General features: G+C 40.3%; 1 protein-coding gene across 2 annotated transcripts; it reads left to right on the plus strand.

The window, feature by feature from the left end:
- Positions 1–1,633: 1,633 nt before the first annotated feature.
- On the plus strand, positions 1,634–9,249 carry LOC110346484 (endogenous retrovirus group K member 9 Env polyprotein-like). 2 transcript variants are annotated; one of them, XM_087195979.1, is made up of 3 exons: positions 1,637–1,872; positions 6,910–6,974; positions 7,065–9,249. In XM_087195979.1, the coding sequence occupies exon 3, from the start codon at positions 7,135–7,137 to the stop codon at positions 8,161–8,163; it is 1,029 nt and encodes a 342-aa protein (XP_087052105.1). In that variant the 5' UTR covers positions 1,637–1,872; positions 6,910–6,974; positions 7,065–7,134; the 3' UTR covers positions 8,164–9,249. The 2 variants fall into 2 exon arrangements, with proteins under 2 accessions (XP_087052104.1, XP_087052105.1); XM_087195978.1 differs by having other exon boundaries at positions 1,634–1,872; positions 6,910–9,249.
- The last annotated feature ends 3,712 nt before the right edge of the window (positions 9,250–12,961 follow it).

Genomic DNA, 12,961 nt, shown 5'->3' on the forward strand with positions numbered 1-12,961 from the left:
AAAGAAAAGGAATCCATGAAACAGATTCACACAGATACCCAGGAGATTAAAAGTATATGCAACAGATTCAACCAATGTGAGGACAGAATATCAGATCTAGAAGACAAGTTTGTGGTTAGCAGTCATGAAAAGAAAGGTTTCTTAAAAATAGCAAAGGGCCACAAAAAAATCAATCCAACAGCTGCTTGATGATGCAAAGAATAACATAAGATTGATTGAAGTCAATGAAAAAGCAGGAGATAGCCCAAACAACATAAAGAATCTGTTCACAAAAGTAATGGCAGAAAATTTTCCAAGTGTGGAAAAAGAATTTGATACATGTAGAACTTCAATTTAGCATAATAAAAAAATCTACCCAAGGTATATAATAATCAAGATTCCAGAAATTCAACATAAGAACAGGATATTAAAAGCTGGTAGAGAAAAGAAACAAATCATCTATAAAGGAAAACACATCAGGTTCATAGAAAACTTCTCAACACAAATGCTTAAATCAAAGAGAACTTGGAGTGAAGTATTTTAATCCACAAAAGAAAACAACCTCCAGCCCAGATTGATGTAACCCACAAAATAATCTTTCAAAACTGATGGAGAAGTAAGATACTTCCATGACAAAGAATGCCTGAAGAAATTCATGACCACCAAACCAGCACACCAAAATATTCTGAAGGATATCCTAGAAAGAGATAACAAAGATTACAACTCTGTGAACCTCAACAGAATGAATCCACCAAGTAAGGCAAGCAGTTAAACAGAGAGGAAAGGAAAGGAACCAACAACAGGAAAATAACATGATAAGGATAAGGTAATATATATCAGTTATAACCATCAATGTAAATAATTTCAATTCACCAAACAAAAGAAAGAGACTAGCAGAATGGATCAAGAAACAAGACCAACAACATGCTGTGTACAAGAAACACATTTAAATGAAAAAGAGAGTCATAGACTTAAAGAGTCAAAAAAATGAAAACCAATACTCCATGTGATAGGAACTCAAAAAAGTAGGCATAGCTATTCTATGTGGAGGCAAAGTGGATTTCAAGCCAAGACTGATCAAGAGAGACAAAGAAGGTCACTACATACTTGTTAAGGGAACAATCCAAGAGGAAGAGAAAACAATCATAAATATATATGGACCAAATACCAGCTCACCCAACTATATAAAACAAATATTAACAGACATAAAAAGTCAAATAAGCACTAATACTGTTGTAATGAGGTACCTTAATACCCCACTGTCACAAATAGACAGATCAACTAGACAAAAAATCAACAAAGAAATATCAGAACTGAGCCAAACTTTTGAACAAACGTACTTAACAAATGCCTACAGAGTGTTCCAGCACACAACATCAGAATACACATTCTTCTCAGCTGCACACAGGATGTTCTCCAAAATGTGGGGAGCGGTGTCAGCCAAAAAGCTTCATTTTAATTTTACCCTTTGTTATAAATGGCCAGGAGACTATGTAATGGGGAACCGTGTCTCTCCACTAACTCCAATGTTTCCCTTTAGAGTTTGCCATAGCAACAAGGTGAACCTTCTGTAACCCCAGGAAACAAAGTAGCCCATGAGGGTGAGGAGTGTCTAGAAAACTAGCAACAAATGAAGCAGGTGTTTTGGATAAAGGTCATGGTTAATGACCTAACTCACTGAGTATATAAAAGAGAGGTGAAAATAAACTTGCTTGCTCGGTCTTGGGAGCCCTCCCGACTCTGTCTCTTTGTCTTATTTTCTCAGTCCTCCTTTCCCCCATTCAGGAACCTTTCGACTGGTGACAGCTGGTCCTTCACAGGTGGCGCCCAAACAGGGACCTGAATACGGGGGATACCAGAGTGAAGGACACCGCGGGTATACGAGGGCGCTCGGTAAGTGACGGGCGGCGATAATATTCAGGAGAGTATGGGGCACGGCAGTAGCAGGGCGCTGTTCGCTCAAACGCTTAAAAATATGTTACAGGCCCAGCCCGAGGTGCGCGCATCAGGCATCAACAGCTCTGTGCTTTTTTAGAGTTTGTTGAAAAGGTCTGCCCCTGGTTCCCCACGGAGGGAACTGTTAGTTTGGAATTATGGAATAAGGTAGGAAAGAAATTGCAGGATTATTATGCCGGCCACGGGCCATCCAAGGTGCCTGTGGATGCCTTTAGTCTATGGACTCTCATAAGCGATAGTTTAGATCCACGGCACGAAAGCTTTAAGATGCCAGAATATGCAGAACAAAAGAAGGAGGAAGATTGCCGTCCCCTGTCCACTAATCCCTTTTTGAATGAGGGCCCTTCTGCCCCTCCAAATGTTGATCCTTCAGATGAGGAAGTTTTAGATGATCGTTGGCCTCTTCCCCCTGTGGTTGCTTTGGCAGCACAGGAGGAAGATGACAAATCTTTACCTATGGAAGGAAATGATAAAGATAAAAGATGGGATATGGAACTAGAAAATCTTAAAAAGGAAATAGAACAAATGAGACAGAAGTTTGAGGGGATGCTATCAGGAGGACTGCCTCCCGGTGTCGTTCGTTGCCTGCTGGAGGCGTTTTTGTCCCAGGAAAATAGGGAACCTGAAACTTTTCAAGGGAATAAAGAGCTTTCCCCCCTGCAGCAAATTTTGGCTGAAGGAGGTGATCTCGGGGAAATAATCCCAGGCTTTCCACATATCGTCACCCGTAGGGCCTTTCCTGTGATACAATGATATGATAATCAGGATAATTTAATGGAGGCTGATTATCGCCCCCTTGCTTTTAAACAATTAAAGGAACTAAAAGGGGCCTGCTCTCAGTATGGCCCCAATGCCCCTTTTACACAAGCTCTGATATGCCCCTTACACAAGCTCTGATAATGCCCCTTTTACACAAGCTCACCTCGTTTGATGTTTTCTTACTGGAGGATTGGAAGCAACTTGCTCGAGCCTGTCTGTCAGGCGGAGACTATTTGTTGTGGAAAACTGATTTTGGGGAACAATGTCAGAAAGCAGCTGAGATAAATGCTGCGAATGGAATCAATTTTACCTTTGACATGCTGGCCGGGGAAGGACAGTTTCGCACCATTCGAGCCCAAGCCGAACTCCGCCGGGAGGCACTTATTCAATCCAATGCTGCGGCTAAACATGCTTGGCGCAAAATTCCCCCTTCCGGCCAGCACGCAGAGGAATTGTCTAAGATAAAACAAAAGGCTGATGAACCTTTTCAAGATTTTGTCGATCGCCTTATGCAAACGATTACACGGTTGTTAGGAGAATCAGATGCTAGTGCTATGCTCCTTAAACAATTGGCCTTTGAAAATGCTAATGCCCCCTGCCAGGCAGCCATTCGGCCCTATAAAAATCGAGGGTCTATTTCGGATTATATTCGATTATGTGCTGAAATTGGACCTGCCTATAACCAAGGCTTAGCTATGGCTGCCTCCTTACAGGGAAAAACTGTACAGCAAATTCTGGTACAGCAGAGGCGGGGAGCCCGGATTCCCGGGCCACCAGGAAGTTGTTTCCGGTGTGGCCAAATGGGTCATCAGGTTAGACAATGCCCCCGTCGTGTGAAGGAAGGAGATACGCAGGAAAAACACCGCAAATGATAAAAAACCAGGGCTTTGCCCTCGATGTAGATGAAGAAATCATTGGGCTCAGGATTGTAGATCAAAAAGAGATGCACTAGGGAATATTTTACCGGGAAACGGGAGGAGGGGCCAGCCCCAGGCCCCGAAACAAGCGTATGGGGCCCTTCAGAATTTCGTCCCAGCCCAGAAAAGCAATGCATTTCTGAACTCTACCGAGCCACCTCAGGCAGCGCAGGATTGGACCTCTGTTCCTCCTCCCGCGCAGTATTGACCCCCGATATGGGAATGCAAGCCCTGCCTACTGGGGTTTGGGGCCCCCTGCCCCTAAATACCGTAGGACTTCTTTTGGGTCGAAGTGGCAATACTATGAAAGGACTCGTGGTGGCCCCTGGGGTAATAGATGCAGATTATACTGGGGAAATTAAAATTATGGTCCACACTTCCCATGATGTCATCGTGATAGAGGCAGGACAACGGATTGCTCAATTATTAATTTTGCCTCTATATCCGATGCCCAATAAGGCCATTCAGGATAAAAGAGGTAACCGAGGTTTTGGATCATCTGATGTGTATTGGATTCAAAATATTGGGACTCATAGACCTGAATTAGAACTAAAAATAAACGGAAAAAATTTATTGGATTGCTAGACACAGGTGCAGATGTCTCAGTTCTTCGAGCCGATCAGTGGCCTTCGATGTGGCCAAAAACAGCGTCTCTTACTCAGTTACAAGGAATAGGTCAAACTTGTAGTACTGAACAAAGCAGTGATCTGCTTTCTTGGATTGATAATGAAGGACATACAGGATTGTTCCAGCCCTATGTTATTTCAGGGTTACCTGTGAATTTGTGGGGCCGCGATGTCATGAAAGATATGGGAGTTTATTTATATAGCCCCAATACTCAAGTTACTCACCAAATGTTCAATCAAGGGTTCCTACCCAATCAGGGCCTGGGACGTCATGGTCAAGGGAGATGCGAACCCTTACAATATATAGATAATCAAGGAAATAGAGGACTTGGATATTTTTAACACGGGCTATTGGTCCCCCTGTACCCCATGCTGACCCGATCCTTTGGAAAAGCGATGAACCGGTGTGGGTAGATCAATGGCCCCTTACCTGGGACAAAATGTTGGCTGCCGAGCAGTTGGTACAGGAACAGCTCGACAAGGGACATATTGTTCCTTCTAACTCTCCTTGGAATTCACCTATTTTTGTTATTAAGAAAAAGTCTGGAAAATGGAGACTTTTACAAGATCTTAGGCAAGTTAATGCCACTATGGAAGTCATGGGGGCTCTTCAGCCAGGTATACCCCAACCTTCCGCCATACCCAAGGGAACCTTTAAAATAGTTGTTGATCTTCAAGATTGCTTTTTTACTATCCCCCTTGCGGCTCCAGATTGTAAACATTTTGCATTCAGTGTTCCCTCAATAAACTTTCAAGAACCAGTAAAAAGATATCATTGGGTAGTTCTTCCACAGGGTATGGCTAATAGCCCTACTTTATGTCAAAAATATGTTGCTCTTGCTATAGAACAGGTTAGAGCAGAGTATCCTCAAGTGTATGTCATTCAGTATATGGATGATGTTCTTTTGGCAGATGAGAAGGAGGGACATTTGTTGGCTGCCTTTTCAGATTTACAAAAAGCCTTACAAGCCCGTGGGCTCATGATATCCCCCTCAAAAGTCCAGAGACATTCTCCCTTCTCCTACTTAGGGTATACCCTATTTAGAGATAGTATTCAACCCCAAAAATTACATATAAGAAAAGATGGCCTTAAAACTTTAAATGATTTTCAAAAATTATTAGGAGACATTAATTGGCTCCGGCCCTCTTTGAGGTTAACTACCGGAGAATTAAAGCCCCTTTTTGAGATTCTAAAAGGAGATCCACATCCCAGTTCTCCTTGTGAATTAACCTTGGCTGCCCGGGAGGCTATCAAGTTAGTTGAAAAAGCCATTGAAGAACAGCAAATATCCTACATGGTTTATACCCAGCCATGGATTTTGGGCATCCTTTTCACTAAATATATGCCCACTGCAGTTCTTTGGCAACAAGGGCCGCTTTTGTGGATTCATCTGCCAGTTTCTCCATCCAAGGTTATAGTTCCATATTATGAAGCTGTGGCCCAATTAATAAGTCTGGGTCGTTTTGAAGCCCGGAGTTATTTTGGACAAGAACCCCCTGCTACCATTATTCCTTATAATAATAAACAGATTGATTGGTTATTCCAAAATGTAGGTGATTGGGGTATAGCCCTTGCAGGATATCCAGGCAAAATTGATAATCATTTTCCATGTCATCGCCTGTTGCATTTCGCCTCAATACATGCTTTTGTTTTTCCCCAAGTGGTGTCTAAACAACCTCTTGAGGCCGCCTCCCTGGTATTTACTGATGGATCTGTCTCAGGAGTAGCCGTTTATGTTTTAAATGATAAAGTTCATCAATTTTTTGTTAAATCCTCCTCTGCTCAGGTGGTAGAATTATCAGCAGTAGCTAAAGTGTTGGAAGTCTTGTCAGAACAGCCATTTAATTTGTATACCGATAGTTGTTATGTTGCTAGAGCTATCCCACTATTAGAGACTGCTGAGTTGCTTCAAACATCACAGGATGAGATCTTATGTTTATTCCAAAAAATAAGAGATCTTATTAGGCAAAGGGCCACACCCTTTTTCATTGAACATATCAGAGCTCATTCTGGCCTTCCTGGCCCCCTTGTTGAAGGTAACGAGTTGGCTGATCGCTCAATGCGTTTAATGATGCTCACCCAAATTGAAAAGGCCTCACGTTCCCATCAACTTCATCATCAAAATAGCCGCAGCGTGCGCGCACAGTTTCGTATAACCCGCGAAGCAGCGCGCCAGATTGTTAAGCAATGTTCTGCTTGCCCATTGCATCACTCTGTCCCACAGTATGGGGTAAATCCCCGGGGAATAAAACCTAACATTTGTGGCAAATGGATGTTACTCATATACCTGAATTTGGAAGACAAAAATATGTACATGTCAGCATCGATACATTTTTGGGATATATTATGGCTACAGCCCAGGTGGGTGAGGCCTCTAAACATGTCATGTCTCATTGTTTAAAATGTTTCGCTTCCATTGGGCTACCTTCCATGATTAAAACTGATAATGGCTCGGGCTATATCAATAAAGCCTTTAGACAATTTTGTAATCAATTAAATATTGTACATAGAACGGGGATTCCATAAAATCCGCAAGGACAAGGGATTGTGGAAAGGGCCCATGGTGCTCTTAAAAATCAATTGACTAAAATAAGAAAGGGGGAGTTATATCCCCTATCCCCACAAAATTATCTAAACCATGCATTATTTGTTTTAAATTTTTTGATTGTAGATGCTCAAGGGTTGACTGCAGCGGAAAGATTATGGCATCCAGAGACCAAAGCATCATACGCATTGGTAAAATGGAAAGATCCCCTCACGGGTGTATGGAATGGTCCCGATCCGGTACTAATATGGGGATGAGGGCATGTTTGTGTTTTTCCACAGGACGCTGAAGGTGCCCGGTGGCTGCCTGAAAGATTGGTCCATTTCACGGGAAGTTCTTCTGCCCGTAGAGATGATTCTGACAACTGTCCTGCTGGTGAATCTAATGATGGTGTGTAATGGAGAACTTTATTGGACTTACGTACCTGATCCACCTGTTGTACATCCAATGAGCTGGGAGAATGGAGAAGTAATGGTATGGGTGAATAATACCAGGCTGTTGGATGAGCCAGTGGCTCCTGACAAGAACGAGGTCCGATCGTTTAACTATACGGGATCAGGAACCAGAACCCCCATATGTTTCTCCAAAATCAACAAGACCGGGTGTATAAGACTGAGTGCTCGCACCTTGGTAGGAAGGCAGGTAGATCAATGCAAAAGCGGGATCATTGGAGTCCGTTTACATCTACCTGTGGGTATGGAGACTACTGGTGTAGTGCCTCAGACTTTTCCACCTTGTGGGAGGAGAGAATGCTCTAATAAGACTATTCCATGGAAGAGATGTGTGGCGGATGCTCCTGTGAGATATAATATTACTGGATCTGATACTTATGTCTTGGACTGGTCTGCATCACGAGATTATGTCTCTGCCCAGATGTATAATTCCCCCTTTCCTAGTCCCCCACCATTAAGCGAAACAGCACTCTCTGCAGGGTTATGGTGGAGTGACAAAGGATATGCTCAAACATATATTTGGAAATTGGCTGCAGCTTTGGATGAGGTTAAAGCCCAACCCGAGAATTCTTATCATCCCAAAGGAAATGTCACTGCTTGTGTCATGCGCCCTTATGTATTGCTTGTGGGAAATGTTAATATTCAAAATGGTAATGGTTATTATAATGTTACTTGTTCTGATTGTCAAATAAGTAATTGTGTTACCTGGACAGAGAATCAGGTTATGGTTTTGCAACAGCCAGCATTTGTTATGATGCCTGTTAATGTTACGGGGGCATGGTATGCAGATCAAGGATTGCAGGTGTTGGAAGAAATTAATAAGGCTCTAAGTAGGCAAAAAAGAGTAGTAGGGTTAATTATTGCTGGAGTAGTTGCACTCATATCTCTTATAGCCACTGCTGTTACTGCCACTGTTGCCCTTTCGTAGTCTGTACAGAATGCGCATTATGTTAATGAGATGTCAAAAAATGTTACTATGGCCTTAAAGACACAGGAGGATATATATCTTAAGATGGAGCAAAAAATAGATGCCCTATATTCAATTGTCACATATTTAGGAAATGAAATACAAGGGCTCAAAATTAGAAGCAAACTGAAATGTCATGCCGATTATCAATGGATTTGTGTTACTAGTAAGATGTATAATGATACCGGCTATGAGTGGGATAGGATTAGGAAACATTTGCAAGGAATTTCGCACAGTGCGAATGTGTCATTGGATTTAATACGGCTTCATAAGGAAATTATGGATCTCCAAAATGCAGAGCCTTTAAAATTTGATGCAGCCCAGGCTGCACAGGATTTTATTGAACAAATTAGAAAAATTTTGCCATTTGCATCTTCATTTACACGGTTACTCATTTTTGTAGCAATTATTGGAGGAGGGTTGCTTCTTGGATGCATGATCCTTCCTGTGCTATTGCGGGTGTTTATGCATTCCTCAGTGAAGTTGGCTGGAAGTATCCATGGTCTACAATTACACTTTGCACCGCCTAGGCCCACAGTGTAATCCTCTGCAGAGGCTGGTAGTCAATGACGGGTAAGAGGAGTATGAGACATCACCAACCTAAGACAGAGCAAGAGTATAATGATGCTCTTGACTCCATGATGGGTAAGGGATTTCTTTATATTCCTCGCCTAAGACAGGCACAGTCTATCTGCATGATCAAGGGACCTTGATCATATTATATAAAACAGGGGGAGATGTGGGGAGCGGTGTCAGCCAAAAAGCTTCATTTTAATTTTACCCTTTGTTATAAATGGCCAGGAGACTATGTAATGGGGAACCGTGTCTCTCCACTAACTCCAATGTTTCCCTTTAGAGTTTGCCCTAGCAACAAGGTGAACCTTCTGTAACCCCAGGAAACAAAGTAGCCCATGAGGGTGAGGAGTGTCTAGAAAACTAGCAACAAATGAAGCAGGTGTTTTGGATAAAGGTCATGATTAATGACCTAACTCACTGAGTGTATAAAAGAGAAGTGAAAATAAACTTGCTTGCTCGGTCTTGGGAGCCCTCCCGACTCTGTCTCTTTGTCTTATTTTCTCAGTCCTCCTTTCCCCCATTCAGGAACCTTTCAACTGGTGACGGCTGGTCCGTCACACCAAAATAGACCACATACTAGCTCATAGAACACATTTAAGTAAATAGAAAGGAATTTAAATTATCTTATGCATATTATCAGACCTTAGCACAACGAAATTGGAAATCAATGGCAAAAGAAACCACACAAACTGCATAAACACATGGAAATTAAACAACACCCTCCTGAACAACCACTGGATCACAGAAGAAATTAGGCAGTTTATACAATTAACAATAATGCAATACCACATACTGGAATTTATAGGATACAATGAAAGCAGTCCTACAAGGGATATTTATAGCAATGAATTCCCATATCAGAAAACAGTGAGCTCAAATAAACAACCTAATGTTAAACCTCAAGCTTCTAGAAAAAGAACAGCAAATCAAACCCAAAGCTTGTACAAGGGAGGAAATTATCAAGATCAGAGCAGAAATTAATGTAATTGAGACTAAAAAAAAATACAAAGAATTAATGAATCAATGAGTTGGTTCTTTGAAAGATTAAATAAAATTGACAAACCCTTAGCCAACCTTAAAAAAAGACAAGACTCAAATCCATGCAATTAGAAATTAAAAGGGTGAATATCTGCAGGCAGATATTCAGAAGATAATCAATACCTACTTCAAGAACCTGTATTCTAAAAAAGTGGAAAACACAGAAGAAATGGACAGATTCCTAGATACATACAAAATTACCAAAGCTGAATCAAGAAGATATAAAAATTCTAAATAACATACTATCAAATAACTAAAGTGATGCTGTCCATAATGAAGGACATAGTTAGTGAATCTAGAGTAGATACAGATAAAAAAAATAAAGGAACTTGAGAAAATGATGAAAACCATGAATGTCCAAAATAGGAAAGAAATAGAATCCATGAAACAGTTTCAAACAGATATCCAGGAGATTTAAAAACAGATATCTAGGAGATTAAAACACAGAAGAAATGGAAAGATTTCTAGATACATATGAATTACCGAAGCTGAATCAAGGAGATCTAAGAATTCCAAATAAGCCCCCAAAATTGAAGATGTAATTAAAAACCTACCAACAAAGAAATGCTCAGGTCCTGATGGATTCACTGCTGAATTACACAAGACATTAAAAAAGATCTAATACTACTACTCTTAAAACTCTTTAATGAAAGGGATGTAATACTACCAAAGACATTCCTGCAAGTAATCTCTATTCTGATATGAGACAAGAATTTAACCGAAAAAGAGAACTACAGGCCAATTTCCCTAATGATCATAGATGCAAAAATCCTCAATAAGATACTGGCAAACAGGATGCAGCAAATCATCAAGAAAATTGAACAAGTAGGATTCACCCCAGGAATGCAGGGATGGTTCAACATATGCAAATCATATTAATAGAACCAAGGACAAAACCCCGTAATCATCTCAATAGATGCATAAAAAGTATTTGATAAAGTCCAACACCCATTCATGATAAAAACCCTACAGAAAATTGGAATAGGTGGTCTTTATCTCAATATGATAAAAGCCATTTATGACAAACCAACTGCCAACATCATACTAAATGGTTAAAAACTGAAAACTTTTACTCTAAAATTGGGAATAAGTCAAGGATGCTCACTATCATCACTTGTATTCAATATAGTTCTGGAAACATTAGCCACAGCAATTTGACAAAAGAAAGAAATAAAAGGAATAAGGATAGGAAAAGAAGAAGCTATCATTATTTGGGAATGACATGATACTCTACATAGAAGACTCCAAAAACTTCACCAAAAGGCTTCTAGATTTAATAACCAAATTCAGTAGCATAGGTGGATACAAAGTCAACACTCAAAAATCAAAGAGCATTCCTGTACACAAATAACAGACTCACTGAGAGAGAAATTAGGGAAAACACACCTTTCACAAAAGCATTAAAAAATGAAATACTTAGAAATCAATCTAACAAAGAAGTAAAAACCTTTACATTGAAAAATACAGTATTCTGAAAAAGGAGATCAAAGAGGATATCAGAAAATGGAAAAACATCCCTTGTTCTTGGGTAGGAAGAATCAATACAGTGAAAATGGTCATACTTCCAAAATTGTTATAGAGATTTAATACAATCCTGATCAAAACATCAATAGCATACCTCATAGAATTAGAGAAAACAATCCTAAAATTCATTTGAAATCAGAAGAGACCTAGAATAGTAAAAACAAGTCTGGGCAACAAAGGCAAGGCAGGGGGCATCACAATTCCTGACTTGAAATTATACTACAAAGCTACTGTGTTAAAAACAGCATGGTACTGGCAAAAATACAGACCTGAGGATCAATGGAACAAACTAGAAGATGCAGAAACAACTTCAAACACACTCAACCACCTTACCTTTGACAAAGAGGCTAAATATCTTCACTGGAAGAAAGATAGTCTCTTTAACTGGCTTTTCACATGCCAAAGATTAAACCTAGACCCATATCTATCATCATGCACTAAACTACAATTAAAATGGATAAAAAATCTAAATATTAAAATAGAAAAACTAAATCTGCTGGAAGATAGAATAGGTAGAATTCTTGAGGACATTGGTGTAGGCAAAGACTTTATGAACAAAACCCCGATCACACAGAAAATACTACAAAGAACCAACAACTGGGACCTCACCTTATTAAAAAGCCTTTTCACAGCAAAAGAAAACACCAACGGAGTGAAGAAATAACCCACAGAGTGGGAAAAAGTTTTTGTCAGCTGTTCCTCAGACAAAGGACTAACATCTAGAATATATAAAGAACTAAACAAAGAATCAGACTCCCCAGATTTAAAGACTCAATGAAAAACGGGCATCTGAAATGAATAGATGCTTCTCAGATGAAGAGGTAGAAATGATAAATAAATATATGAAAAAAATGTTCAACGTCTCTGACCATTTGACAGAAGTAAATTAAAAGAACACTGGGATTCTATCTCACTCCAGAAATAATGGCTATCACCAAGAAATTAACCAATAGGGCTGAGGATTTAGCTCAGTGGTTCCGGTGCCTACCTCAAAAGGGCAAGGTCCCAAGTTCTATCCCCAGTACCAGAAAAAAAGAGTAGATTTTAAATGTTATCACCATTTTAAAAAAAAGATATATATGTTAGGCAACAGCTATGTTAGCCTGATTTCATCATTCCACAATATATACATGCCCCAAAACATCACACTGTAGCCTAAAATTTATACATTTACTTGTCAGCTAAAAATAATGCTATCTGTGGGATCTGCTGACTCTTTCTCATGGTAGCATGGGTGTTGTAAATGTAGATTGTGAATTTATACACAGCAAATCTTTACTTGTGAGGAACCTGTGAGGCTTAGATGGAGGATATGGCCCCTTAGGAAAGTTTTACATTTGCTCTTTCAAGTGCCCCAGGGGTAGAACACTGGGATCGATTCCCACATGAATTGTTGAGAGTTTGAACCTTAAAGGGTGAGTCCCAAATCCATGTGCAGGGTAGGTCTTGACTGTGAGTAGTCATGGGAAACTTTCTTTTTCCTCACTCAGAACCCAAGGAGCATAAACCAACTGCCTTGTTACCTCTCTGTCAGTGGGCAATTTGTTCATTGACCTCTGAGTCACGGAAAGTAGGGTCCTTCTGAGGCCCTTGCAGGAGCCTCTATTCCAGCTCCCACCCT

Source organism: Heterocephalus glaber, unplaced genomic scaffold, assembly GCF_053883595.1.
Source record: "Heterocephalus glaber isolate CG9 unplaced genomic scaffold, H.glaber_assembly_v1.0 deba00001610, whole genome shotgun sequence".
Classification (NCBI taxonomy): domain Eukaryota; kingdom Metazoa; phylum Chordata; class Mammalia; order Rodentia; family Bathyergidae; genus Heterocephalus; species Heterocephalus glaber.